We start from the raw sequence: 27,420 nt of genomic DNA on the forward strand, positions 1-27,420 counted from the left end.
ATATGATCGGCGCAACTTGTGGGCCGAAAGGCCTGTTTCTGCTGTAGTGTTCTACGTTAATAAATAGTCTCTAGTAATTGTTACACAATGATTGGGTTGGTTATTCTGATTGGGGGTTTCACATAATTTCTCACACCATTGCAAAACTATACATTGTCACAAACCAGTGTGTCAAGTTGAGATGCCCTCACAGATGACTTCCACATGGTTCATGACATAACAGTGATTACCGGTGTACAAAATTATGACAGATTTAGATCAAAGGCGACATGCTCACAGAGTATGTTTGAGTCATGTTTTCTGTGCTATCAAATATAAAGCGAATTTGTCACCCATGTGGAAAAAAAATGACCGCAGGTAGGAGGGAATGAAGGAGAACAATGGAGAGGTGTACATTCCTAAAAGAGGATTACGGAAAGGGAATATATATGAAAGAGAAAAAAGAGCTCACCCGTCTTTAAGCACAGCTCCCAAGTGTTGGAGCCTTGTGAAAGGATCGCCTAAAATCCAGTTAGGGCCACTGAACCTCTCCAAACACTTTACAGCCAATAAAATACTTCACAGCTAATAAAATAAGTGCTCTTGGGGAGTGTGTCATTAAGTTTCCATGCTCTGTTATATTGACTGGCTTGGCAGCTGAGTTATTTCTATTGTGTGTATTTTTTTTTCAGATTCCCATGCTTAGCTGAACAGGTTTGTGTGTGCCAACATTAGCGAGAGGTTTCCCTCCCACACAGGAAGCTCGCAGCCCTGGCCTGAGGGAATGAGGAGGAGGAAGCTTTGGGAGCAAAACAACTCAGAAACAGGAGGAGGATTGACATTGAAAGCAACAGCAGGCTGGAGTCCAACACACGTGATGAACCTGTTTACTAAACACTATAAAACGAAGCCGCGCGATCGCTGTGTAGAAGTCACAAGTGTATGTCAAACTGTGATAACAGAGGGGCTGCTGCTGCTGGTGGACAGGTTTGGAGAGGACAGCTCCCTGAAGCACCGTTGAGACTGACAGATTCCCCGGGCTGCAGAAATTGGCAGAATGGCCACTGAACTCTTCAGCAAACAGCAAACCATCCAGCTCCGACACAGACACATCGGGTAAGTGTATCCGTGCCTGTATCTGTGCAGTGCGCTATATCGCCGCTACTCACCTTTTAATTCTACTCCTCGCCTTCAATAATGGGTTCAAACTTGTGTGTGTGTGTGTGTGTAATGAGATCTCGGAAGGCATATGAGAGTTTTGTCACTATACAGTGGCTAGTACTGCTGCCCTCACAGCACTAAGGACCAGGGTTCGATTCCTGGCTTGGGTCACTGTCTGTGCAGAATTGCCCATTCACCGCGTGCCTGCGTGGGTTTCCTCCTGGATGCTCTGGTTTCCTCCCACAATCCGAAAAACGTGTTGGTTAGGTGCATAGACCATGCTAAATTCTCCTGCATTGTACCTGAACAGGTACTAGAGTGTAACAGCTAAGGGATTTTCACAGTAACTTCATTGCAGTGTTAATGTAAGCATACTTGTGGCTAATAAATAAACTTTGTAGTTGGAGCTTAGGCTGCCCACTGTTTTCACCTTCACTCTTCTTTCTGACCCATGCTTGTTCCTGTTGCCCCCTGAATCTGCAGTGATCAGTTTTCATTTTGGTCCTTTTGTCCAAAGTTCTGTGTGGCTGTAAAATAAAAGCAAAAAACAGCTGGAAACAACTCAGCAGTTGGAGCAGATATGTGTGAAATTGTTTTATATAAAATATACAGCCTGGCAGTTTCTGCAGAAGTCTCCAGTCATCTGACATATTTGATAAATCCCATCAACTCATCCTTCTGCCCTTGTCTGTTTATCCAGCTTTCTATTAAATGTATCCATGCTCTTCACTTCAGCCCTCTTGTGGTGATGGCTCCCACATTCTAACCACTCTCTGAGTAAAGTGGAGATAAACAGGAATTAAAGTTTGAGGTCATCTGAACTAGAAGGTGCTGCATGTGATTAGCTACTGAGCTGTGGTAAGGTGGCAAGGCAGAGAATACAGGAAAGACTGTGTGGTAGGATGGAGTACACAATGACTACAAAAGAATTTGATAAATTTTTTAAAACTGAAAATATTTAGCTCAGGCAGCATCTGAAAAGTGAAGCCTGCATTTATATTTTGATTTGATTTATTATTGTCACATGTATTAACATACAGTGAAAAGTATTGTTTCTTGCATGCTATACAGACAAAACATACCGTTCATAGAGAAGGAAACAAGAGAGTGCAGAATGAAGTGTTACAGTCATAGCTAGGTGTAAAAAAAGGTCAACTTCCTGCAAGGTAGGTCTGTTTAAAAGTCTGATGGCAGCAGGAAAGAAGCTGTTCTTAAGTCGATTGTGAAGTGACCTCAGACTTGTGTCTTTTTCCTGATGGAAGAAGGTGGAAGAGTATTGAGCCCTTTCGTGACTTCCTGGTGTCACCAAACACTTTACAGTATTAAGTATTTGTGAAATGTAGTTACATTTGGGATGTGAAATGTTGGGATGTAGGAAATTTAGCAACCAGTTTGCACACAGCAAGCTCCACAAACACCTTTGTGATAATGGCTGGGTCATCCCTTTGTGTAATATTGATTGAGGGATGAATGTTGGCCCGGACACCAGGAATAACTCCACAATTCTTCTTCAAAGCAATGCCATGGGATCTTGTACATCTGCTTGAAGGAGCTGATAGTGGCTGGTTTAATAGTTGTCCCAGAAGACATCAGCAGCCACAATGCAACGGAATGTCTGCCTTTGTGTGCTGATACAAAGAGATAAGGTGGGGCTGAGTTGCTAGGACTCTTTGCATTAAAATGCTGTGGGTTCAAATCCCTCTCCAGAGACTTGAGCACAAAATTAAACCAGATGAAAGAATTGACAAGGAGCCCTATATCCTGTTTCACAAAGATGCAATTTGCTTATTCACTCAGTACCCATTTTGTGAAGAACCCTAATGTACATGGTGTGCCTTTAAGGAGTGGACTGAATAAGACATATCAAAAATAACACTGAGGGAGCAAAGTTTAGAATGCCAGATTTTCCTGGGAAAATATGATCGCTTGGGAGTCCCTATTCAGTGTAACTGTTAGGTGTTCCTCAATTGCAAATTGTTCATCAGGTACGCAGAGGTAATGCTGCATGTGCTCCAGTCATCTCTTCCGAGTCACCTGCGAACTAACCAATGATATTTAAGTTGGTCCCCCTAGCTCCATGGAAAAAATACAGGTGCTGTGGGCTGGGAGTTCAAACCCAGCTTCATCTTATCCCACACCTTTGACCGACTCAACTAATGTCAAGATGTCAACTGGCAAGCTGCATCTGGTCATTCTATTTTTTGGATATCCAAAAATATACCTTATTCAGAAAATGTTCTTTCTGTAACAATTTCAATTTTACATGATATATAAATGCAAAACATGCAATACAAATCAGTTTCTTTCGGTACAGTACGTGAGATACCTCACTGTCATTATGAATTATTTATGTTTCATGTCAAGCATTCTCTGATGCATGCAGCTCAAGGGGTTTCTAGCCCCTTGATACACTGCATCTGGTCATTCATTTGAGGTCAACAGTTAACCAGTTGAATTCAAATGAGGATTCACTGGCAAATTTATTAGGTAACTTGAGCCTCTCAGTATCATGTCTTTGGCCTAGATTTAGATTGTGCTGTCAACACTAATTGAATTTCTCGGGAGCCAATGTGTAGTTGCAATGGAAAGGCAATGTTAAAGTTTATTTATTAGTCACAAGTAAGCGTTATATTAATATTGCAATGAAGTTACTGTGAAATTCCCCTAGTCATCACACTCTAGCACCTGTTCGGGTCAATTTACCTAACCAGCACATCTTTCGATGTGTGACTTTTTTTGATATATAGTATATTCACCCAAAACAATCTTGCTGAAAAGGTACAGAATATTTGAAGTTTGTTCATAAGAACTTTTAATGGCTTTAAATAGATTTTAATGGGCTAGGGTGTGGGATAGAGAGCTGTATGTGAAATAATGATCATTTCAGCTGTGAAAATTCATTCAAAGAGCAACAAAACAGCAATTAAATAGCTTAAGAATGAACAGAAAAGCAGTGGAATGTAAATGAGAGCATTCAGCTGGAAAGTCAGGCAGATTTGTTAGAAACAATATTCGAGCCAGAGGCTGAAGAGCATCTTGAGGGGAAATTGTGGGACTGTTTGTACTAAACTTGGCTGAAACGGCGTGGGAAGTCAGAAGGTGGATGAGAGAGGGAGTTGGCATGTACAGTAGCAAAGCATAAATTGCAGAGCTTTGCATGCAGATCGCACATATCAGGTGTGACTATTTGATTTAATTTATTATTGTCACATGTATTAGTATACAGTGAAAAGTATTGTTTCTTGCGTGCTATACAGACAAAGCATACCGTTCATAGAGAAAGAAATGAGAGAGTGCAGAATGTAGTGTTAACAGTTATAGCTTGTGTGTACATGGTTGAGAGGGAATGCCTCAATTCCCCAAACGCTAAATCAGGAGTGCTGCAATTTAACTTAGGGAAGTTAGGAAAGTTTTTAATATCATTGATGAATTTGAAGTGTTCAACAAAGAAATCAGATGAAGCACAATTATTCCTCAACTTCCCAGACTGCTTTCAATCTCCCCAATGGAAGATTCAGAATTAATATCGCTGATGTTAACATACAATATCTCACATGGTGTTTCTTCTGCCAGAGGTAATAATCATTGGATCTTAAATAAGACTCAGTTAGAATGGCGGACAGACCAATAACTGCACAGTTTTGAAAAAGAAATAACAGCTTTTGAAAACAAAGTATGAGCAGTGATTTCCAGGCGAGAGTGGAGCCTGTTGCTTGGGAAAGATCCCAGGGCATAATTCCAAAACTAGTGTTAGTATTTACTGTGATGACCATCTCACAAATTGGCTGGTGATGTTTGCACTCAGGATTGATTAACCACACATTGGGGAAAGCCTCGTTTAGGTTAAAAACCTGTAAATATTCAGATTTATTTTTTTCCTTGCATTAAAAGACTGAATACAGTTCAGCTTTTGACCTGTACCACTTGTTTCTATTTAGGCCGTCATGCAAGGTGTTCTTTTCAAAGGACCCACTCAAGATAATCCGTGCCCAGGGCCAGTATATGTATGATGAGAATGACACCAAGTTCTTGGACTGCATTAACAATGTAGCTCATGGTAAGGAGATGCTGCTTATAACTCCTTACATTGCAACACTGTAATAAAGAGGCTAAACTTAGCACGGAAGTCTCCGTTTTAACATTCAAAAAAGTTGAATGATTGAAGCTCAAGTTTTTTTTCAGCTCTGTAATTTGCTTTGGACTCCAACTCAGGCTGGAGGGGTGAAAGCTCAAGCTGCAACACAGCGTAAGGGATTGTAATTGAAATGTGACTGGCCATCAAGACCCTGATTCTAGTGGGGTGAGAACTGTTAACTCCAATGTTGTAATAAACTGGCTTGCTTTTATCAGGAATGACTGATATAGAAAACAGCAGTGTCGTCCGGGTGTTATTGCGTGCACCTTTTTGAAGTAATGGTTAAGTAGAATCAGTTTATTAACTATAGGAAGAATGCTGGTTTTGTTGTTTGGGGAGGCACAGTGGTTAGCACTGCTGCCTCACAGCGTCAGGGACTCAGGTTCAATTCCGGCCTCTGGTCACTCTGTGAAGTTTGCATGTTCTCCCCATGACTGCATGGGTTTCCTCCGGGTGTTCTGGTTTCCTCTCTCATCCGAAAGATGGGTGAGTTAGGTTGATTGGTCAATTTAGCATGGCTAAAGTGTCAGAGATTACAGGGTAAATATGTGGGGTTACGGGAATAGGGCCTGAGTGGGATTGTGGTTGATACAGACTCGATGGGCTGAATGGCCTCCTATATTGCAGGGATTCTATGAAAGATGCAAAACAAAATAGGTGAATGTCTACAATGTACTGAATAATAATATTAATGAATAATATCCTGGTAGTACTCCTTTCTAAGTATTGTGATTTTAATAGTGGTTTGTCAATCATGAACGAATTAAGTGTTCTTGCTCTAAAGGGAATATTTAGTGCTTTCTTCTGATTAAGCTTTCATTTGTATTTGAATATCCTTTTTTTTTGCCCCCCCCCTTTTTCTAGTGGGACATTGCCACCCAGACGTGGTGCAAGCTGCTGCCAAGCAAATGGAATTGCTGAACACAAACTCTCGTTTCCTGCATGATAATCTTGTCCAATACGCTAAACAGCTCACTGCCACTCTCCCTGATAAACTTTCAGTTTGCTACTTTGTCAACTCGGGGTAATGTCAGAATCACATTTGATACTATTTGCATGTTTTTGAGTGGAATGGGAAGCAAGTGGGATTGTACGTTTACACTTTTTGTTTAAAGCATTTGGGGATAAAGGCAATCTTTAGAACCCAGTATGGTGAAGACTAAGAGCAATTTTATTTCAATACAGATTGCAAATAGCTTAAATAAAAAGCAAACTATTGCAGATGCTGGAAGTCTGAAATAAAAACAGAGAATACTAGATAAACTCAACAGGAATGGCAGTGTCTGTCAAGAGAGAAACACAGTTAATGTTTCACTTCCATATGACCCTTCTGCAGAACTGAGTTTGCGGAGGTTCTGTAGATGGGTCAGTGGACTCGAAACATTAACTGTGTCTCTGTCTCAGTACTGCCATGCATGAGTTTGTACTGAAGTTGAAATGAAAAGAAAATCAAATTGATGATTAGAATTGTGGTCAGGTTTGTTCACATTTCATACTGTGTAGTGAAGGGTGTATGTTGTAGTTTTAGTGTAAGAGGTTAATTTTTGTTCTCTAAGATTTAAAGTTTTCACCCTCGTACAAACAGCATTAATTGCAGTCATACAGATGAGAGTATTCAGCCAGTGTTAGGTGAACTCTGAGAAAATTGACCATTTAACTGTCCGCTGTGTAAAATTGTAACTTGAATATTTCCAGGAGTCTCCTACACTCATTGACCTTGTGCAGACTGTGAATTTGGCAACATGTGCATGTTATCATGGTTCATTTGTTAAGTCCATTCTTGTGATATTGTATTTTCTTGTAACAGCTCCGAAGCTAATGATCTTGCCCTTCGACTGGCTCGCCAGTATACAGGTCATCATGATATCATAACCCTTGACCAGTAAGTAGCGAAAATTTATAGAAAAACTTGTGGAAATTGGTCATTTTTAGTCCGGAAAGAGAGACACAGAAGTTCAACCAATTTTAAACCAAGACTATGGCAATTCTGGTAGCGTATTATGCCTTTATGTGGGAGTAAACCTTCTGGTCCCACCCACCTCAGGAATCACTGTGGACAGGATGGTTAAATAACCTCAGGTGAGAATGTCTAGGCCCAGGTTGGGCGTGACCAGAAAATCCAACCCATTCTGCTTATTTAGTTTTGGATTGAGAGACAGACTGGCTTTGTGTGGGCTCCTTTTTAAGTCAGACTAAAGCATTTCTCTGGCTGCTAGAATTGCCAAGCTACTTGTTTGTCAGGTTTAAAGTCCATAAGTGGAATTCTACCTTGGTGTTTTTACTGTTTTACCATAAGAGTAAAGGGTAGGCAGAGATTCAGAAAATAAGCACCAAGCACTTGTATTAGTCATGAACATTGAGTTCAATTCCTTATTACCAAGATTAATGGACAGATTTATTTCTTCTGCTTCAGTCAGAAAATGTGTGCTAATTGTTTACAGCATGAGACGAGAGCATCAAGTCATATAATATTGTGAATATTGACTTCATGCAGCAGGAAGCATAGGCCTGTACCTTTAACTATTTAGATGTGTCATACTAAAATCTCAGATCACCCCACAAAGTCCTCCCACCCTTTCTGTTGCGTCTCCTCCATCTCCGTGACATAACTTGCCTCAGCAGCCTGCTGCTGAAAATCTCATCCATGCTCTTGCCATCTGCATACTGGACAATTCCAAAGCTCTCTTGCCTGACCTCCCATCCTGCCTCCAGCCTAAACATAAAGTCATGCAGAACTCTGCTGTCCACATCTTTACTCAGTAATAAGAGTGTGGAATGCCCTGCCTGCAACAGTAGTGGATTCACCAACATTAAGCGCATTTAAATGGTCATTGGATAAACATATGGATGATATTGGAATAGTGTAGGTTAGATGGGCTTTAGATTGGTTTCACAGGTTGGCGCAACATTGCGGGCCAAAGGGCCTGTACTGCGCTGTTATGTTCTATATTCTATATATATTCTATATTCTATATAACATGCACCACCATGGGTCCCATTGTGATTGTTGGCTTTTTAAGTTTAACTTTATTTATTAGTGTCATAAGTAGGCTTACATTGACACTGCAATGAGGCCTCTGTAAAAATCCCCTAGTTGTCACACCCCCTGATGACGATTTGAAGATAATCATCCTTTTGTTCGAATCCTTTTGTATCCCCTTCACTCCCTATCTCTGTAACAGTCTCTAGCCCTACAACTTACTTACAACTGTGTTCCTCCAACTTTGGCTTCTGAAACATGCTGCACCTTCATCGCCCCCACCATTAGTGGCTGTGCCTTCAGCCATCCACATCCCAATCTGTGGAATTTCCTCTAAACTGCTCCACCCCCCTCTGTCCTGCGTGAAGGCTGCCAATTTTTTTCCTCTATCCTAATGTGGTACCTTGAGACACTTCCTTACAGTAAAGGCACAATGTAAATTTGTCAATTTTTCAGAATTATCCACTTTTCTCTCGTGTGTTTCATAAAAGCTGTCTGATATTATCAATCCATGTTGAGTGGCAGGGGAAAAAAATGCTGCAAGTGATGTACTAAAAATTTCTAACCATGTAAGATAAAGAATGTTGTAACACTGTTGCAATCCTGAGAGTCCCAAGTTCTATGGCTTTGGATTGACCCAGAATTTCTTTTACTTTCCATATAGCGCTTATCATGGACACATAACGTCTTTGATCGACATCAGCCCCTACAAATTCCGTGAGCTTCCCCCAGGAAGTCAAAAGGAGTTTGTGCATGTTGTGAGTATTGGAACAGTTATCGTTTCTTGCCCTTTGGAAAAGGCATTAGCAAACAAATTAGATACTGATTCAGGCCGAGGTCTGAATCTTTCAGTGCAGGGGCATTGAACAGTGGATTGCCACTGCACTGAAAAATGTTCCTGGCTTGATGCTGCTGTGCATTCATTCTGGGCCAAAGGGATAATTGGGTTGGATCAGGGAGTTGGTCAGCTGGTTCAGAGGTGTAATCGAGTGGTTGGCGGGTGTAATCGAGAGGTCTGGGGTATGCAGTAGGGTGTTGCAGTGGTAGTAGGGAGGGGATGAGGGTAGTTAGGGGGTATAATTATCCAAGTATTAGACTAGGTTTTAATCTTACTAATATTTCCTCCGTCATTATTCAGATAAGTACCACAGAACTCTCCAAAATCCAAAATTGGAATCGTTTATAGAGGATCCCAGGGAAAAGGAAAATTTCCCATTAGAAGATGAAACTTCCTGAGCAATTCTCACATAGGTCCGTGTGTCAGGATTTCTGTAGGATCCTCACCCCACATCTACAATCAGACATCCAGCCTCTGGCGATCCCAAGACTGGAAGATTTGTCTCCATTGTTATCTTCAGAATATTTGCCAAAACTCTGAAAACTTCTCAACATTCCATTGTAAAAGCAGTACATTATCTGTCTAGAACTGAGCCACACGAAATGGCTAGGATCTCCCTGCTGCCGCTGGTCTGCTAAGTGGGGCTAATCTCCACTGCAATAGCAGGGGAGCTACAGTTAGTTGTGGTTAGTCAGAGCAGAGGAAAATCAACAGTTTCCTGCTAATTTGCAACCATTGAATTGTGAAGAAAAGAAACACAAGTGTTGACACAATGAGACTGTGAAGCTGTGTAAGTTCATGCACAAAGAATAACCATAGATAGAGGTGTACAGCACAGAAGCAGGCCCTTCGGCCCAACTTGTCCATGTCAACTAGGTTTCCTAAATTGAACTAGTCCCATTTGCCTGCATATGGCCCATATCACTCTAAATCTTTCCTATACATGTTTCTGTCCAAATGTCTTTTAAATGTTGTAAATGTACCCGGCTTTACCATCTCCTCTGGCAGCTCAGTCTGTATATGCACCACCGTCTGTGTGAAACACTTGCCCATCAGGTCCCTTGTAAATCATTTCCCTCTCACCTTAAACCTATGCCCTCTAGTTTTGGACTCCCCTACCCTGGGGAAAAGACCTTGGCTATTCACTTTATCTATGTCCCTCATGGTTTTACAAACCTGTATAAGGTCACCCCTCATCCTCCTACACTCTAGCACAGTAAATCTAAGCCAATCCAGTCTCTCCCTATAATTCAAATCTTCCAGTCCTAGTAACATCCTTGTAAATTTTTTTTGCACCCTTTCCAGTTTAATTACATGGTCCTTACAGCAGAGCGACCAGAATTGTATACAGCCACGTGGGTGAGATGTTTGGCAGTGGTTGCTGCCTATGAAATTGTGCCTAATCAGCATCTTCAGTAGAGAACTGAAGGAGTAAAAATAGATTTTGATTTGATTTATTATTGTCACATGTATTAACATACAGTGAAAAGTATTGTTTCTTGCATCCTATGCAGACAAAACTTAATCTTTCATAGAGAAGGAAACAAGTGCAGAATATAGTGTTACAATCATAGCTAGGATGTAGAGAAGGATCAAGTAAATTTGAATCATCAGCTCAGAGAAGCATGAATGTGTGGCCATTTCAGTCCTACTTTACAAGAAGGTTTCTTTATTTTTGTTTTACTGAACCACAGGAAATGAATCTGGCACTTTCTCAACCCAGCAAATTGGGTGCAATCGAGTTTGGACTGCTTTGGATCATGAGTACCCGTAACGTGTATTTCTTAGCTATTCTGTTCAACGTGAATTTGTGAATTGAATTATACATTTTTATTTGATCCTCTTTTAGGCACCATCCCCAGACATCTACAGAGGAAAGTACAGAGAGGACCATCCTGATCCAGCCACTGCATACGCAGATGATGTAAACTTGCTGATTCAAGAAGCTCAGAAGCAAGGCCGCAAGGTTTGTATGCAGTTGGACCAAAATGGTTATGCTCTGGTGGATTAATTTTGTAAAAAGTCTGACAACACCAGGTTTTAGTCCAACCTATTTATTTGATAATATACTCACTAGCTTTCGGGGTTACCCCCTTCGTCAGGTGAATGGAGAGTTCTGGCCTCAGACAGAGCATATAAAGCACAGACAGTTTAGAGATTACTGATTAAAATGCGAATCCTTACACCTAACCTGCTGTTCAAGACCTGAAGTGGCTGATAATGTGAGTGGAAGGAGCACTGATCACAGTTTAAAGAGATGTGTATTGTCTCCAGACAGTACAGTAAGTGAGGTTTTGCAAACCCAGGCAAGTCATGGGGGTTACAGATAGTGCGACATGAACCCAAGATCCCTGTTGAGACCGTCCTCATGTGTGCGGAACTTGGCTATCAGTCTCTGCTCAGCGACTCTGCGCTGTCGTGTGTCGTGAAGGCCGCCTTGGAGAACGCTTACCCGAAGGTCAGAGGCTGAATGCCCGTGACCACTGAAGTGTTCGCCAACAGGAAGGGAACAGTCTTGCCTGGTGACTGACGAGCGATGTTCATTCATCCGTTGTCGTAGCGTCTGCATGGTCTCCCCAATGTACCATGCTTCGGGACATCCTTTCTTGCAACGTATCAGGTAGACAATGTTGGCCGAGTTGCAAGAGTATTCACCATGTACCTGGTGGATGGTATTCTCACGTGTGATGATGGTATCCATGTCGATGATCCGGCATGTCTTGCAGAGGTTGCTGTGACAGGGTTGTGTGGTATTGTGGTCACTGTTCTCCTGAAGGCTGGGTAGTTTGCTGCGAATAATGGTCTGTTTGAGGTTGTGTGGTTGTCTGAAAGCAAGAAGCGGGGGTGTGGGGATAGCCCTGGCGAGATGTTCGTCTTCATCAATGATATGTTGAAGACTCCGGAGAAGATGTCGTAGCTTCTCCGCTCCGGGGAAGTACTGGACGACGAAGGGTACTCTGTCCACTGTGTCCTGTGTTTGCCTTCTGAGGAGATTGGTGCGGTTTTTCGCTGTGGCGCATCGGAACTGCTGATCTATGAGTCGAGCACCATATCCTGTTCTTATGAGGGCATCTTTCAGGGTCTGGAGGTGTCTGTCACGATCCTCCTCATCTGAGCAAATCCTGTGTATACGGAGGGCTTGTCCATAGGGAATGGCTTCTTTAACATGTTTAGGGTGGAAACTGGAGAAGTGGAGCATTGTGAGATTGTCTGTGGGCTTGCGGTACAGTGAGGTGCTGAGGTGACCGTCCTTAATGGAGATGCGTGTGTCCAAGAATGCAACTGATTCTGGGGAATAGTCCATGGTGAGTCTGATGGTGGGGTGGAATTTGTTGATATCATCATATAGTTGTTTCAGTGATTGTTCACCATGAGGCCAAAGGAAGAAAATGTCATCGATGTATCTAGTGTATAGCATTGGTTGAAGATTCTGTGCAGTGAAGAAGTCTTGTTCGAACCTGTGCATGAAGATGTTGGCATATTGAGGTGCAAATTTGGTCCCCATGGCTGTTCCATGTGTCTGGATGAAAAACTGGTTGTTGAAGGTGAAGACATTGTGGTCCAGGATAAAGCGGATGAGTTGTAAAATTGCATCTGGAAACTGGCAGTTGTCAGCATTGAGTACTGAGGCAGTCGCAGCAATGCCATCGTTGTGGGGGATGTTGGTGTAGAGCGCTGAGACATCCATTGTGACGAGGAGTGGATGTCTCAGCGCTCTACACCAACATCCCCCACAACGATGGCATTGCTGCGACTGCCTCAGTACTCAATGCTGACAACTGCCAGTTTCCAGATGCAATTTTACAACTCATCCGCTTTATCCTGGACCACAATGTCTTCACCTTCAACAACCAGTTTTTCATCCAGACACATGGAACAGCCATGGGGACCAAATTTGCACCTCAATATGCCAACATCTTCATGCACAGGTTCGAACAAGACTTCTTCACTGCACAGAATCTTCAACCAATGCTATACACTAGATACATCGATGACATTTTCTTCCTTTGGCCTCATGGTGAACAATCACTGAAACAACTATATGATGATATCAACAAATTCCACCCCACCATCAGACTCACCATGGACTATTCCCCAGAATCAGTTGCATTCTTGGACACACGCATCTCCATTAAGGACGGTCACCTCAGCACCTCACTGTACCGCAAGCCCACAGACAATCTCACAATGCTCCACTTCTCCAGTTTCCACCCTAAACATGTTAAAGAAGCCATTCCCTATGGACAAGCCCTCCGTATACACAGGATTTGCTCAGATGAGGAGGATCGTGACAGACACCTCCAGACCCTGAAAGATGCCCTCATAAGAACAGGATATGGTGCTCGACTCATAGATCAGCAGTTCCGATGCGCCACAGCGAAAAACCGCACCAATCTCCTCAGAAGGCAAACACAGGACACAGTGGACAGAGTACCCTTCGTCGTCCAGTACTTCCCCGGAGCGGAGAAGCTACGACATCTTCTCCGGAGTCTTCAACATATCATTGATGAAGACGAACATCTCGCCAGGGCTATCCCCACACCCCCGCTTCTTGCTTTCAGACAACCACACAACCTCAAACAGACCATTATTCGCAGCAAACTACCCAGCCTTCAGGAGAACAGTGACCACAATACCACACAACCCTGTCACAGCAACCTCTGCAAGACATGCCGGATCATCGACATGGATACCATCATCACACGTGAGAATACCATCCACCAGGTACATGGTGAATACTCTTGCAACTCGGCCAACATTGTCTACCTGATACGTTGCAAGAAAGGATGTCCCGAAGCATGGTACATTGGGGAGACCATGCAGACGCTACGACAACGGATGAATGAACATCGCTCGTCAGTCACCAGGCAAGACTGTTCCCTTCCTGTTGGCGAACACTTCAGTGGTCACGGGCATTCAGCCTCTGACCTTCGGGTAAGCGTTCTCCAAGGCGGCCTTCACGACACACGACAGCGCAGAGTCGCTGAGCAGAGACTGATAGCCAAGTTCCGCACACATGAGGACGGTCTCAACAGGGATCTTGGGTTCATGTCGCACTATCTGTAACCCCCATGACTTGCCTGGGTTTGCAAAACCTCACTTACTGTACTGTCTGGAGACAATACACATCTCTTTAAACTGTGATCAGTGCTCCTTCCACTCACATTATCAGCCACTTCAGGTCTTGAACAGCAGGTTAGGTGTAAGGATTCGCATTTTAATCAGTAATCTCTAAACTGTCTGTGCTTTATATGCTCTGTCTGAGGCCAGAACTCTCCATTCACCTGACGAAGGGGGTAACCCCGAAAGCTAGTGAGTATATTATCAAATAAATAGGTTGGACTAAAACCTGGTGTTGTCAGACTTTTTACTGTGTTTACCCCAGTCCAACGCCGGCATACCCACATCAGGATTAATTTTGCCCAGCTGGGATTTTGCATCAGAATCCAAAATTACCTTGGAGTAAATGAGATTCAAAACATCTCCTTTTGTTTTCATGGCTTTCTGAGCTGAAGCAGGAACACTGTTTTAGGTTATTAAACTTATGAACAGTATTGATATGGTCATTTCTTGTATCCCACTGTACATATGTTCACTTGCAGAATGACAAGCATATAGTTCTGGCCTTTAATGATACATTTTACTTCTCCAAAGTATAATTTTTTGCAAAAAGATTTCCTCCTACTTATTTTTTACTGGGACCAAGTTGTTCATTTACCAAAGACGCCGTGACATGAAATAGATTTGAAAGTTTTAAAAAGATGAAAAATGTGGCTGTAAACATCAATGATTAACCCAGGTCCTTGATAAAAGTTGCTTTGGCAGGGAAGTACAACAAAGTTGTACAGTTATGTTGTAATGTGACTGAGCTGGCAGCTTGCAACATTTGATAGAGCCACCTCGAACTTTCCATGATGGCTGGGAGCAAAAGCAGTGCCGTCTAATGGGATGGAAGTCAGCTCACTGTGTTAGCTGGAAAGGTGTAATGCGAAATGAGCTTGGGTTGTCTTGGTCCAACAGAAATCTCTTTCCCATTTAAAAGTTCTGACCCTTGACAAAGGGTCGTCTGGACTCGAAACATCAGCTCTTTTCTCTCCTTACAGATGTTGCCAGACCTGCTGAGATTTTCCAGCATTTTCTTTTTTGGTTTCAGATTGCAGCATCTGCAGTAATTTGCTTTTCCCACATCAATCAAAGTTGAGTAACAGAAAAAAGAGTTGTCAAAGTGGAAAGTATTTTCCTGAGTTGGTGGGGAGCTAAAACTCATTGTTGGTAGTTAAGGTTCATGCTTAACATGATCACATGGATTGGGAAGTTTCCAAGTTCCCCTGAAGCTTGGAGAATTGAAAGAAAAAGTTGATAGAAAACATGGAAGAAGTGGATTTCATGGTGGAATCATAGAATCCCTACAGTGCAGAAGGAGGCCATTCGACCCATCGAGTCTGTACCAATAACCATCCCACCCAGGCCCTATCCCCGTAACCCCACATATTTATCCCCTAATCCCTCTGACCTATGCATCCCAGGACACTAAGGGGCAATTTAGCGCAGCCAATCAACCTGACCCACACATCTTTGGACTGTGGGAGGAAACTGGAATACCCGGAGGAAACTCACGCAGACGCTGGGAGAATATGCAAACTGCACAGTCACTCAAGGCTAGAATGGAACCTGGGACCCTGACACTGTGAGGTAGCAGTGCTACCAACTCTGTCCCAAGCTGCTCTTTTCTCACATAATCACAGAATAGTACAGTGCAGAAGGAGGCCATTTTCCACACAGACAGTGACCTAAGCCGGGAATCAAACCAAGGTCTCCGGCAGTGCTAACCAATGTGCCGCTGTGGAGAATGGGAGGGTTCTCTAATTGCCGCCATACACTTATGTGAAACCCTGAAAGCCAGCAATCCCTGTGTCGATTCATCCTTCCATTGTTTGTCTTAAATATAGCAAGTTGCCAAGCCAGTTGCATAACACATAAATTTATTTCTTCTTTGTGCTGTCAAACTGGAATTCTAGTGCTCAAAAATTCTGATTGATGTGTGCCTTGGGCCTTTGAAATATCATTGAAAGAGTTGGACCGGACTGCCCACTTCTTATGTTACAGAGTGCTGCTAATAAATTTACTATCTGGGGGTTAGCTCAGAGCTGTTCCTGCTCTCACATCTGTGCAAGCCCGCCAGACCTCCGGTGGGAAATTCCGTCCCACTTCTGGCAAAGCTTATGATGACGGACACCAGCATTGGACTGGGGTGGGCACAGTAAGAAGTCTCACAACACCAGGTTAAAGTCCAACAGGTTTATTTGGAATCACGAGCTTTCAGAGCACTGCTCCTTCATCAGGTGACTCACCTGGTGAAGGAGTAGCGCTCCGAAAGCTCGTGATTCCAAATAAACCTGTTGGACTTTAACCTGGTGTTGTGAGACTTCTTACTATGATGACAGAGTGAGAGGAGCTCTGAGGAAATTCCCTTGTCCATGTCCTGATACATTGAATGTATTGTAAATAGAGTCAGCCTCATCAGCAGGGCAAGTGATTTGTTGCAAGTCACAAATTACCAATTTGATCCACTCGGACACTAGTGGTTCCACTTCTGCCAGCACCTGTTATGCAAAAGGTGGAAATTTGGACTGGACAGTTTCATGCCAAATCACTTGTCCGAACCATCAGTCCAGAAGGTTAGGTAGATCATGCCCTTATACTTTCCTTTACTAATGGATAGTTTCTTTTTCTTTCTTTCCCTTTCGTTGGATATTTTTGCAGGTAGCCATGATGTTGGCCAGTCGAAGAGAGAGTAAAAGCTGGTGCCAAATGTGCAAGTGGCTTTTGTGCAGTAATATGTTTGAAGCACCAGCTTGCTCACTTACTCTCTTACTACCTCACCAAGGCCAGAGACGTGGTTTATTTCCAGGAGGACCATCCACTGTGCAACTGTAATATCCAGGGAGCGCTCGTAACTTTTTACCTAATATTTGACAACTTTGCACGTTCAGACAGAGAACTTGTCTTGTGTGGTGAGGGAAGCGAACAAGTAAAATGCACTAAAATGGATTCTTTGTCAAGGAGCCTTGAACGAAGCACATTATGTTTTGTGCCTTTGACCTTTCATGTGAAATGTTTGCACTCTTGCTAACAGATCTGCTCTTCATAACAACATGTGCAAACCCAGTCAGGGGTTGAAACTCCACTGAAAAGCAGTTAACGTTTTGTTGAAACAGTGCCTAAAGACATTTTACTTAGGCCATAAGGCATAGGAGCAGAATTAGGCCACTCAGCCCATCAAGTCTGATCCACCATTCAATCATGGCTGATATTTTTCTCATCCCCATTCTCCTGCCTTTTCTCCATAACCCCTGATCCCCTTATTAATCAAGAACCTATCTCTATCTTAAAGACCCTCAATGACCTGGTCTCCACAGAACTGTGAGGCAGCAGTGCTAACTAATGTGCCAGAGATTCACCACTCTCTGGCTGAAGAAATTCCTCCTCATCTCTGTTTTTAAGGAGCATCTCTTTAGCCTGAGACTATGCCCTCTGGCTCTAGTTTTTCCTGCGAGTGGAAACATCCTGTCCACGTCCAGTTTATCCAGGCCTCGCAGTATCCTCTAAGTTTCAATAAGATCCCCCCTTATCCTTCTAACCTCCAACAAGTACAGCCCCAGGGCCCTCAACTTGGGAGACATCAACCAGCACATTCAAGGTGGCAGGAGCCAGTGGATTTTCAACCCTAGGTAAAGATCTTTCCGATATGTTTTTACAAATGAGAATGTATCCTTGAAGAAACTATGGATTACTTTGATTTGCAGAGTATGTTGAAGATATCCAGTGATTTCAAATGTTCTTGCTCTTTTGTTTAAGTGACTTGGAGTGATTAACTGTTCTATCCCCTGGCTGTCAATGCAAGCACTGACTATTTAATTCCTTTTAGCACAGTGCAAGCTGGACATGTGTGGTATTCATGTCATCTTCTTTTATATAGATGGCTGCCTTTATTGCTGAATCCATGCAGAGTTGCGGAGGTCAAATAATTCCACCACCTGGCTACTTCCAGAAAGTGGCACAGTAGGTACATAGTTTGTGTTTCTCTTTAAGAAAAGAAGACCTGATATAGCTTTTAATTTATTTTATAATCAAAATCTTCTATCTTTCCCCAGAATATGAATGGATGATGTTTTTAAAATGCAGTGATCTGGCCACTAATTTGGGTGTGATCATTTGAAATTTATACGTACTATTTACATACTCTTTAACCTACCTTGTGGAAAAGCTGTCCCCTGCCATGTTGTGTTTCTCAATTTTATAGACTAAAGTCTGGAAAGAGAGACAGGGTAAATAATCTCTCCTGAGGCCTCCATCACAGCCTCCTCTGACCCAGCTGCTCAGTATATCTCACGAGCAATCTGAGTGCACCTTTACGCTTTCTTTCTCTTCCATTCCTTCCAGGAACTTCCTGGCTTCTGCTCTGCCTCACTCTGATATTGCAGCTGAATTAGAGAACTCTCAACCCGTTCTATGTCTGCAGATTAAACATACAACATGGATCTGAACATTTACTACCGGGGCATGTAGCTTGCAAAGGAATTTTCCCAGTTCACTACAGCTGCCTCAGTGGAAAGGGCCCTGAATGGCATGATCAGGGGTGGGGTAAGGAGGGGGGAAGCAGAGCAGGGGCAGTCACGGGGACAGGCAGTTGTGGAGGTGAGCTGCTTTAGAGGTCTGGCATGGTTCCCTGGATCTTCGTTCCAGTTGTATTTGTAACATTTTGGGCCCTCACCCCCTATCCACTCTCCACGTCTCAATAGAAACTCATGCCCCCCCCCCATCCTTCAGTGGCCTCTTGTAGACCAATGCCAACTAATGGCCCTCCCATGCCCATTCACCCAGTGAATACCACACACCCAATTTGGTAATAAGACTGATGATGACCTGCTCAGGAAAAAAAAAACACTGTTATAATCTTGTTTTGAAAACCAACTGCTTTTCCTAAAACCAAATAAAAGTGTCAATCCCACAGACCAGTCAATTATCAATAACTGAGGCTTAAAAACTTAATCTAGTGCAAGTGGAGCAGCACAGTGGTTAGCACTAATGCCTCACAGCTCCAGTGATCTGGATTCAATTCTAATCTCAGGTCACTGTCTGTGTGGAGTCTGCATGTTCTCCCCGCATCTCCATGGGTTTCCTTGGGGTGCTCTGGTTTCCACCCACAGTCCAAAGATGTGCAGGTTAGGTAGATTGGCCGTACTAAACTGCCCTTAGTGTCAGGGGTCTTAGCAAGGTAAATATGTGAGGTTATGGGCCTGGGTTGGACACTTGTCAGTGCAGAGACGATGGGCTGAGTGGCTTCCTTCTGCATTGTAGAGACTCTATAGTAAATATTGGGATACTGGCAAAAAGAGATCACATCACAGGAAGTTTATTTAATCACTTAATGTCAAACAAGCAAAGTCGACAGTTCTCTCCAGCTTCAAAACAGAATCTGAGTGAATCCTTTATCAGCCTGGGCTCTCAGCCAAGGATGCATAATGTGACTCCTGAGTTGGTACTGAGTTGAATGAAAGGGCAGGGTTCAAAAGGTTCCCTCATGGTTCACGAATCCTTTGAGGAACCGTGATCCATAATTCATTGAGAAGTTAGCCCAGCTCGTCAAAAACTGATGAGTCAATGAAAAGGCCCCTGAAGGAAAAACACAAATCTGGAGGAGGAAAATGATTTGTTGTTTCTTTACTGGACTTATAAAAGAAAGTTATTTCTTAGTGCGATTGCAGGTGTAGAATAAAAACTGCCTTTGTTTCTGGAGGACATTGCTTTATAGTCAAAGTAATGTCGTAGCAGGAGATTTCCATTTGTAAAGCACTTCTAATACATGGGTGGAATTTTAATTAGTAGAAATGTGTTTTTTGGATTGGGTGGGAAGGTAAAGTGTTTACAAATTCAAAACCCAATCCAATCCTCATTTTTTCAGAGGTAGAATAAGGGATCAGGGTAAAAGTTGTGAATTTAAGTATTTACAATGAGGCTGCATGCCCCATATTTATCCACCTTGAATTAAGAACTGGCTGGCTAGGTGTCTCAGGTCTTCAGCCCTGCTCTCCCATGGATGCTTCCAGTCTCCCTCCAATCCTTCAGACCAATGATTTCCAATTGCGTGTTCCCCACACTCACTCCCTCCCTAACATAAACACACCCAAGACTGGAAATCCAGGTGGGTGTTCCTAATTCTTGCGAAAGCTTCAAAGAATCCAAATGAGAAATTTCTCTCATTTCAATTTATTGCATACTCAGCGTTGAATTTTAGCTACTGAGGGAGGTAGCTCAATTTGAGAATTTGCTGGGGTTGGGGTTGTAGGTGCAGGATGGAGTTGGGACTTTTGACGCCAGAAGCTGGCCGCAGGGATGGGTGAGTGCGGAGGTGAGCTGATAAGAAGCACACCTTACTTCTCTGGGACCTAGTCCCAGTTTTTTAGATGTTGCTAGGCTTTATAGTCCTCGCACCCTCTCACTTCCCCAGACAGTATCCATGGCCTTCCATGTCTACTCATGTCCCCCATCTGCCCTCACTCATGGCCTCTGATACTCTCCATAATCATTTAGTCAATATCCACCATGACCAGGTCTCAGGAGCAATATGGATATGAAAAGAATAAACATCTAACAATCTAATATTCCTGCACACTTGATAATGAAAAAACTTACATTCATGAAATCTACTCAAAGCTTTTTGGTTCCACAAATGGTTAATTTCTGGTAAAACTAAACTTCTATTCAGATCCTATATCAAAGAAAGTTAATTCTTTCATAGCTTCTTTAAGCTGTCAGTCAAGTTGACTGCAGAAACCCCTGCTGAGTTAATTGCAGCGTTTGAAATTCACCAGAGCACTCATGATGACTCTGTGATGACCCTTGGGGAAAATGTCTGTTGAAAGTATGAACAGATGCTTCTATTTTTTCCATTCTCTACCTGTCAAACAAAGTAGTTCAAGAAGAGGGTGTTTTTAAACTCTCATTGACCACTGCAGCCTGTTTTTTTCAGGCTACAAAGCAGGACATTTGAAAAACTGATTACAGTTACACAGATCTTCTTGTCCCTTCAAGACTGTTTATATATAATTCATCAACTTGTGACTCTTGCAACAGTTAAAATGGAGTCTGTTTGAACTCCACACTGAGTTCAAATGGCCCTGCTAAGTCCTCATTTCCTGCCTGCATGAAGCACAGCCCACCACCTTCCCTTATTGCCAAGAAATGGACCTGCTGAAAATGAGGGCAGGACTTTGACATCCAGGTCCTGGCTGCCATTTTTAAAGATCCACAAAGTCTTCCAAACTCTTCAATTATCTGGCCCTTAAATTCCAGATCTAAGTCCACCTCCGTGTTTCTCAGAGGTTCAGTTGTAAATCACTGTTTACAGTTAAAATATTCTTCTAATAGATGATCTGAAGAAAGCGACCAATCCGTAGCTGGCACACTTCCTATAAACTAATTTTACAAAGGATCTGTTTGTGCTGCTTGTGGCTTGTTACCTCTTGCAGAACTGGATTGCTGCTTTTGTTTGCAGATACGTGCATAATGTGGGGGGAGTGTTTATAGCCGATGAAGTTCAGGTGGGCTTTGGCCGAGTCGGAAAACATTTCTGGGCCTTCCAGTTGCAAGGAGAAGATTTTGTTCCAGACATTGTCACCATGGGCAAGCCCATCGGAAATGGCCATCCCATGTCGTGTGTGGTCACAACCAAGGAAATTGCTGAAGCGTTTGGAGCATCTGGGCTTGAATATTTTAATACGGTAAGTTAGTGAAGATTCTAGTTCACTAAAAGCTTTGGAGAATTCCATGTTTAAATCAGGGCCACCCGGAGCTTGAAGGGCCTGATTCTAGGTCAAGCCTGAGCTACTGGTTTTAGCTCGGCTAGTGACAGGCCCACTATAGTTGACTGTAGAATCAGGGCATAGAAACATTAACTAAGAGTTGCTGTTTTTGATTGTTGTCCAGGGACTCTGTTCTCCCACCCCAATAGAAAGTGCACGTTTACAGATATCTACTGTAGTCATAGGCTTGTTGAATAATATGCTAACACTGTTACTTCCAGATAAAACAAAATACCGCGGATGTTGGAATCTGAAACAAAAACAGAAAAAGCAGGAAAATCTCAGCAGGTCTGGCAGCATCAGTGGAGAGAGTAGAGCCAACTTTGAGTCTGGATGACCCTTCATCAGAGCGTTGGCCAGTTCTGATGAAGGGTCATCCAGGCTCATAGATAGCTGTGTTCTCTCTCCACAGATGCTGTCAGACCTGCTGAGATTTCCAGCATTTTCTGTTATTTCTAGGCTCAGCTTTAGAGTGGGTGAGGTTCTGGAAACTGCCTGCTCTTTGTAATACCAAACTCGGTGAGATTTTGTGCTCTTAATAGGAGGAGGAAACTAGGGGCTGCATGTGGGAGGAGTGCGGGTGGATTCTGAATATTGCCAGAGTGTTACTCAATGTTAAATGAAGAGTTCATTTATGCAAAGGAAACTTTTGAATAATTTTTGAGTCTTAAATTGGAAAGTAACTAATGCCTGATTGTTTGGGGTTTCTTTTCTGTAGAGGATGTTTCACCATCTTGACTCATTGAAAAATCTTAAAATATACAGTTAACCTTTGTTCTGTAGGGCGTTTTGATTACCACAGAAAGTGGGTTCGCAGGAGAAAATGTCACTGACAGTGCAAGGAACTCAATTAGTTGTAGCCGAAATAACAGTTGCTGTTAAACTGTGGGAGTGTCATCTGTGTCTCTGTCAAAGCAATTCTTTCCCTGTCTCCTCAGTCTTTGAAAATATCCCTTGTGCTCATAAGAAGTTTTTTGTGTTTAGTTAGAGAAATTAGATATGGACTGGCAAAGAGAGGTGACGTAGTACAAGTCTTATTTTAATATTGTTCTCTCAAGCTGACCACCATTAGATGTTTAGGATTCTGTACTTGGTTATGCAGCTGAGCTACAAAACAGAGTAGTCAATGTTAAGTCAACAATATCAACCTGCATTTATTTAGCACCGTCATATGGTTAAAATGTCCCCAGGTGCTTGTCAGGAGCGATATCATATAAAGTTTGATGCACTTTTAAAAAATTTGCCATGGGAGTATGAGCTTTGTTGGCTAGGCTATCATTTATTATTGCCAATCCCTAATTGTGATGAGCTTCCTTCTTGAACCACTACCATCAATTAGGAAGTATTGGTGTGGAGCTTAATCAAAGAAATGTGTTTGAAAGGAAGATGAAGGTATTTAGAAAGGGGTGCCAGCATATCAGGCCTTGGCAGGTAATGACATGGTCACCAATGGTAAAATGACTCAGACTGGGGAATGCTCAAGAGGCCAGAATTAAAGTAATGGAAATATTTCCGAGAGCTGGAGGAGATTATAATGATAGGGGGAAATGGAGAGATTTGAAAATGTGGATGAGAATTTCCAATCAAAGCATTGCTTAGCAAGGAGCCATTGTAGGTCAGCACGCACAGATTGTGTGAACAGGTTATGATTAGAGTAAGGATAGACAGCAGAGTTTTGGAAGGTCTCAATTTTATGGAGGGTAGAATACAGGAGATAAGAGCAGATTTAAAATATTGGAGCTAAAAGCAGATTAAAAACAAAGAACAACATAGCACAGGAAACAGGCCCTTTGGCCCTACAAGCCCACACTGCCCATTTTAACACTGAGTGCCTCCTTCCAATCTATCTTGTAAGTTGCAAACAACAGGAAACCATGTTAATAGCAGCGGGACTGGAAGATCCCACCACTGGCCAATCGTGGGCCACCTCCAATGTCACAAAACACTCTGCTGGGAGGAGGGGACAGAAACTCTGCCCACAAAAGAAATTAAAAAGTGGGCAGACGTTATGATCTGAAATTATTGAATTAATCATAAAGACTGAAAGGTTGCAAAGTGCTTGATCGAAGGATGAAGCACTGTTTCTGAGCTTCATTAGAATGGTGTAAAAAGCTAAAGTCTGACTTGGAGTCAGGTGGAGAATTGGGTCTTTGTGGTGATGAGAGTATGCGATCAGAAACTCTCTGTGTCATGTGCTCAAAAATACATTTACATTGGTATAAATGTGTTTTTTTTCCAATTGGCAGTCAGTGACAAGTGGGGTTCTGCAGGGATCTGTGCTAGGACTCCAACTGTTCACACTATATATTAATGATTTGGAAGAGGGAATTAAATGTATTATCTCCAAATTTGCAGATGATAAAAATTTGGGTGGGTGAGTTGAGGAGGATGCAGAGATGCTTCAATGTGATTTGGACAAGCTGAGTGTGAGGGCGTATGCATGGCAGTTGCAGAATAATGTGGATAAATGTGGGGTTATCCACTTCAGGAACCAACAAGAGGGAAAAACTTACTTGACATTTTCCTCAGCAACATACCTGTCCTAGATGCATTTGTACCCAATAGTATCAGTAGGAGTGACACCACACAGTCCTTGTGGAGACAAGGTCCTGATACACTCTATCGTGTTGTGTGATATTATCAACATGTTAAATGATATATATTTTCAACAGATCTATCACTCAAAACTGGACATTCATGAGGCTCTATGGGCCATCAGCAGCAGCAGCAGAATTGGATACTCTGAATGGGAATGCTCAAGAGGCCAGAATTAAAGTAATGGAAATATTTCCGAGGGCTGGAGGAGATTATAGTGATGGGGGAAATGGAGAGATTTGAAAACGTGGATGAGAATTTCCAATCAAAGGGGGTGGGCGGGGTGGGTGAAGCTGGGCCCCAGCAAAGCCACATGACGTGCAGACAAGCAAGTGGGTCTGAGGTACAGTGCATGTATTACTGGAAGTAGATGCATGCAGACTTCAGGTTATGGGGTTAGTGCCTGTTAGTGTGTACATTAAGGACGGCTTGCACAAACGCTAAACCGGTTGGAGCTAAAGTGCTTTGTGAAGGTCGCTGTTGTCCTTAGTCCTGATTAAGTTCAGGGGCTGCTGACAGGAGTCAGAGTGCAGACATTCCTACTGTGAAATGGAAAGGAACCACAGATGACAGAGTTCAGGGACTATGTGAACCTCAAAGTCAAAGAAATGAGAGAGTGCAGAAGAGCAGTGGGCATGTAGCAGGAACAGTCGTTGGAAGCATGGTGGACTCCGGCTGCAAGGAGGGGTAAGGGAGTGTGCGCTCCACAGGAAAATGCACAGTGTGGTGTCCTACAGTCAATATCCCTGGGCTTAGCTGACTCTGTATTGGGCTGCAGAGGATATGGTGAAGGTTACAGCGGGGTATCTGCTGCCCGTAGATAGAGAACATAATATTAAGGGAGGGTATGTGAAATGCTCATGGGCTTGGGGAGAGGGGGTTAACACCTGCAAGTGATGGTGCACACAGCCTCCAGATGGGGTGGGTGCCTTGGGGGTGATGGACTTTGTGGAGGAGTGTGGCAGTATTCACCACCACAGTGACAGGATCCAATGTTAGCGGGGAGGCTGGAGAACAATAGCTGGCATCTCTACCTGCACACCGTGAGGCTCCACGTAAATCAGACATGCTGAGAATGAGTGAGGGAGGGTTGAACCCTGTCCCGTAATAAAGGTGCAACTTCACTTGAACACTCAGGTAAAATGGAGCCTTCCAAAATCAAAAGTAAGATTGGTTCTTTCTGGGATGGGTGTGATTAAGTATGGGAGGACTACAAAACTGAACTCTGCAGCTCCTTTTAGGGACTCACTTGTTGGTGCCACTATAGTGGACAGGGTCCAGGTCAATTAAACAGGACTCAGAACCTTTTGCCCAGGAAGCAGGAGGAAGCCGCAGAAATACTGTGGCTACAAGACCTGGTCAGAGGCTAGGAAACCTGCGGCGAGTAACTTACCTCTTGACTTCCCAAAGCCTATCCACCATCTACAAGGCACAAGTCAGGAATGTGATGGAATATTCCCCACTTGCTTGGATGAGTGCAGCTCCAACAACACTCGAAGCTTGACAGCATCCAGGACAAAGCAGCCCATTTGACACCACCTTCAACATTCTCACCAACACACTGCAGCAGCAGTATGTACCATCTGCAAAATGCACTGCAGCAACTCACCAAAGCTCCTTTGAATGGCACCTTCCAAATTTGGGATGTCTTACCACCTCAAAGGACAAGGGGGGGACAGCATGTTAGTGGGGTGGGTGGGGATGCATAGGAACACCACCACACCCAAGACACTCACCATCCTGACGTGGAATTGCATCACCGTTTCTTCACTGTCTCTGGGTCAAAATCCTGGAACTCCCTCCTAACAGTACTGTGGGTGTACCTACAACACATGGACTGCAGCAGCTCAAGGTGGCGGCTTATCATCAATCTTCTCAAGGACAGTTAGGGATGGGCAACAAGTGCTGGTCTGGCCAGTGAAGCTCACACGCCAGGAAATAATTATTTTTAAAAAATGATGCTTCATACAATGATCTAGCAGTTAACTTCTGTTTTTGTTGCTTTTGCTCTGACATGGTTAAAATATCTCCTTTGTGAAAATACATGTAGATTTGTGAGGAGGTATCACTTGCATTTAGTAACTTTGTTTTTGTGATATAGTATTTGTATGTTTCAAATTCCATTTTGGTTTTGGGGGGAGAGTTCTTTAATCTAACCTACCTGTACATATCTCAGTTTGGAGGTAACCCAGTGTCGTGTGCTATTGGTCTGGCAGTCCTGAACATCATCAAGAAGGAGGATCTCAGTAGTAATGCAACTAAAGTAGGAAATTACTTGATGGATTTACTGAGGGAGCAGCAAGCCAAACATCACCTTATTGGGGATATCAGGTAATGTTTTTAACAATTGAAATTGCTAGCAGTATGTCTATAAATCTAAACCCCATTAGAAAGGGTAACTGAGAAGTGGAAGATTGCAATCTTAACATAATCCAGCCACTGATTGGTAGCAGAGTTCTTCACAGAGTTGCATGGAAACACCAAAAAAATCCTAAGGAGGCCTGCCTGCTCTGCAGCCGGCTTACAAATGAGGCTCCATGCACCTAGGAAACTGAGACCCAAAAAAAAGTTAATCATGTCCAGCCACACAACTTTGAGAGTACCTGAGGAGACCTGGTTCCCAAATGCAAAATTACGCTCTTCCCCCTGCACAGACCCCTACTGCCCCTGTTTGTTCCCCATAAATAATGAGACCCATTATTGCTGGTTATTCACCTACTCTGATATGTAAGAAATATTGCCAGGCAATCTGGTGGACTATTTTTGGACAATGTTGAGTCTAGCAGTAGGGGTGCCAATGACAGGAACTGCTCTATTCTGGATGTTGATGAGCCACTTAAGTGGAACTGAACCCATCCAGATCTGG

The 27,420-nt window shown here is 43.0% G+C and overlaps 1 protein-coding gene across 1 annotated transcript in view; it reads left to right on the forward strand.

The window, feature by feature from the left end:
* Nucleotides 1-798: 798 nt before the first annotated feature.
* etnppl (ethanolamine-phosphate phospho-lyase) overlaps nucleotides 799-27,420 on the forward strand; it is a 33,548-nt gene continuing 6,926 nt past the window's right edge. Inside the window, exons 1-9 of the mRNA XM_080190206.1 lie at nucleotides 799-1,095; nucleotides 5,079-5,197; nucleotides 6,140-6,299; nucleotides 7,083-7,157; nucleotides 8,920-9,013; nucleotides 10,943-11,059; nucleotides 18,074-18,156; nucleotides 21,653-21,878; nucleotides 26,731-26,885. Of these exons, the coding sequence (XP_080046332.1) occupies nucleotides 1,037-1,095; nucleotides 5,079-5,197; nucleotides 6,140-6,299; nucleotides 7,083-7,157; nucleotides 8,920-9,013; nucleotides 10,943-11,059; nucleotides 18,074-18,156; nucleotides 21,653-21,878; nucleotides 26,731-26,885 (1,088 nt within the window). The 5' untranslated portion in view covers nucleotides 799-1,036. The remainder of the gene's footprint in view (nucleotides 1,096-5,078; nucleotides 5,198-6,139; nucleotides 6,300-7,082; nucleotides 7,158-8,919; nucleotides 9,014-10,942; nucleotides 11,060-18,073; nucleotides 18,157-21,652; nucleotides 21,879-26,730; nucleotides 26,886-27,420) is intronic.

Source organism: Carcharhinus amblyrhynchos, chromosome 1 (assembly GCF_965287045.1).
Source record: "Carcharhinus amblyrhynchos chromosome 1, sCarAmb.v2.hapA, whole genome shotgun sequence".
NCBI classification, from domain to species: Eukaryota; Metazoa; Chordata; class Chondrichthyes; order Carcharhiniformes; family Carcharhinidae; genus Carcharhinus; species Carcharhinus amblyrhynchos.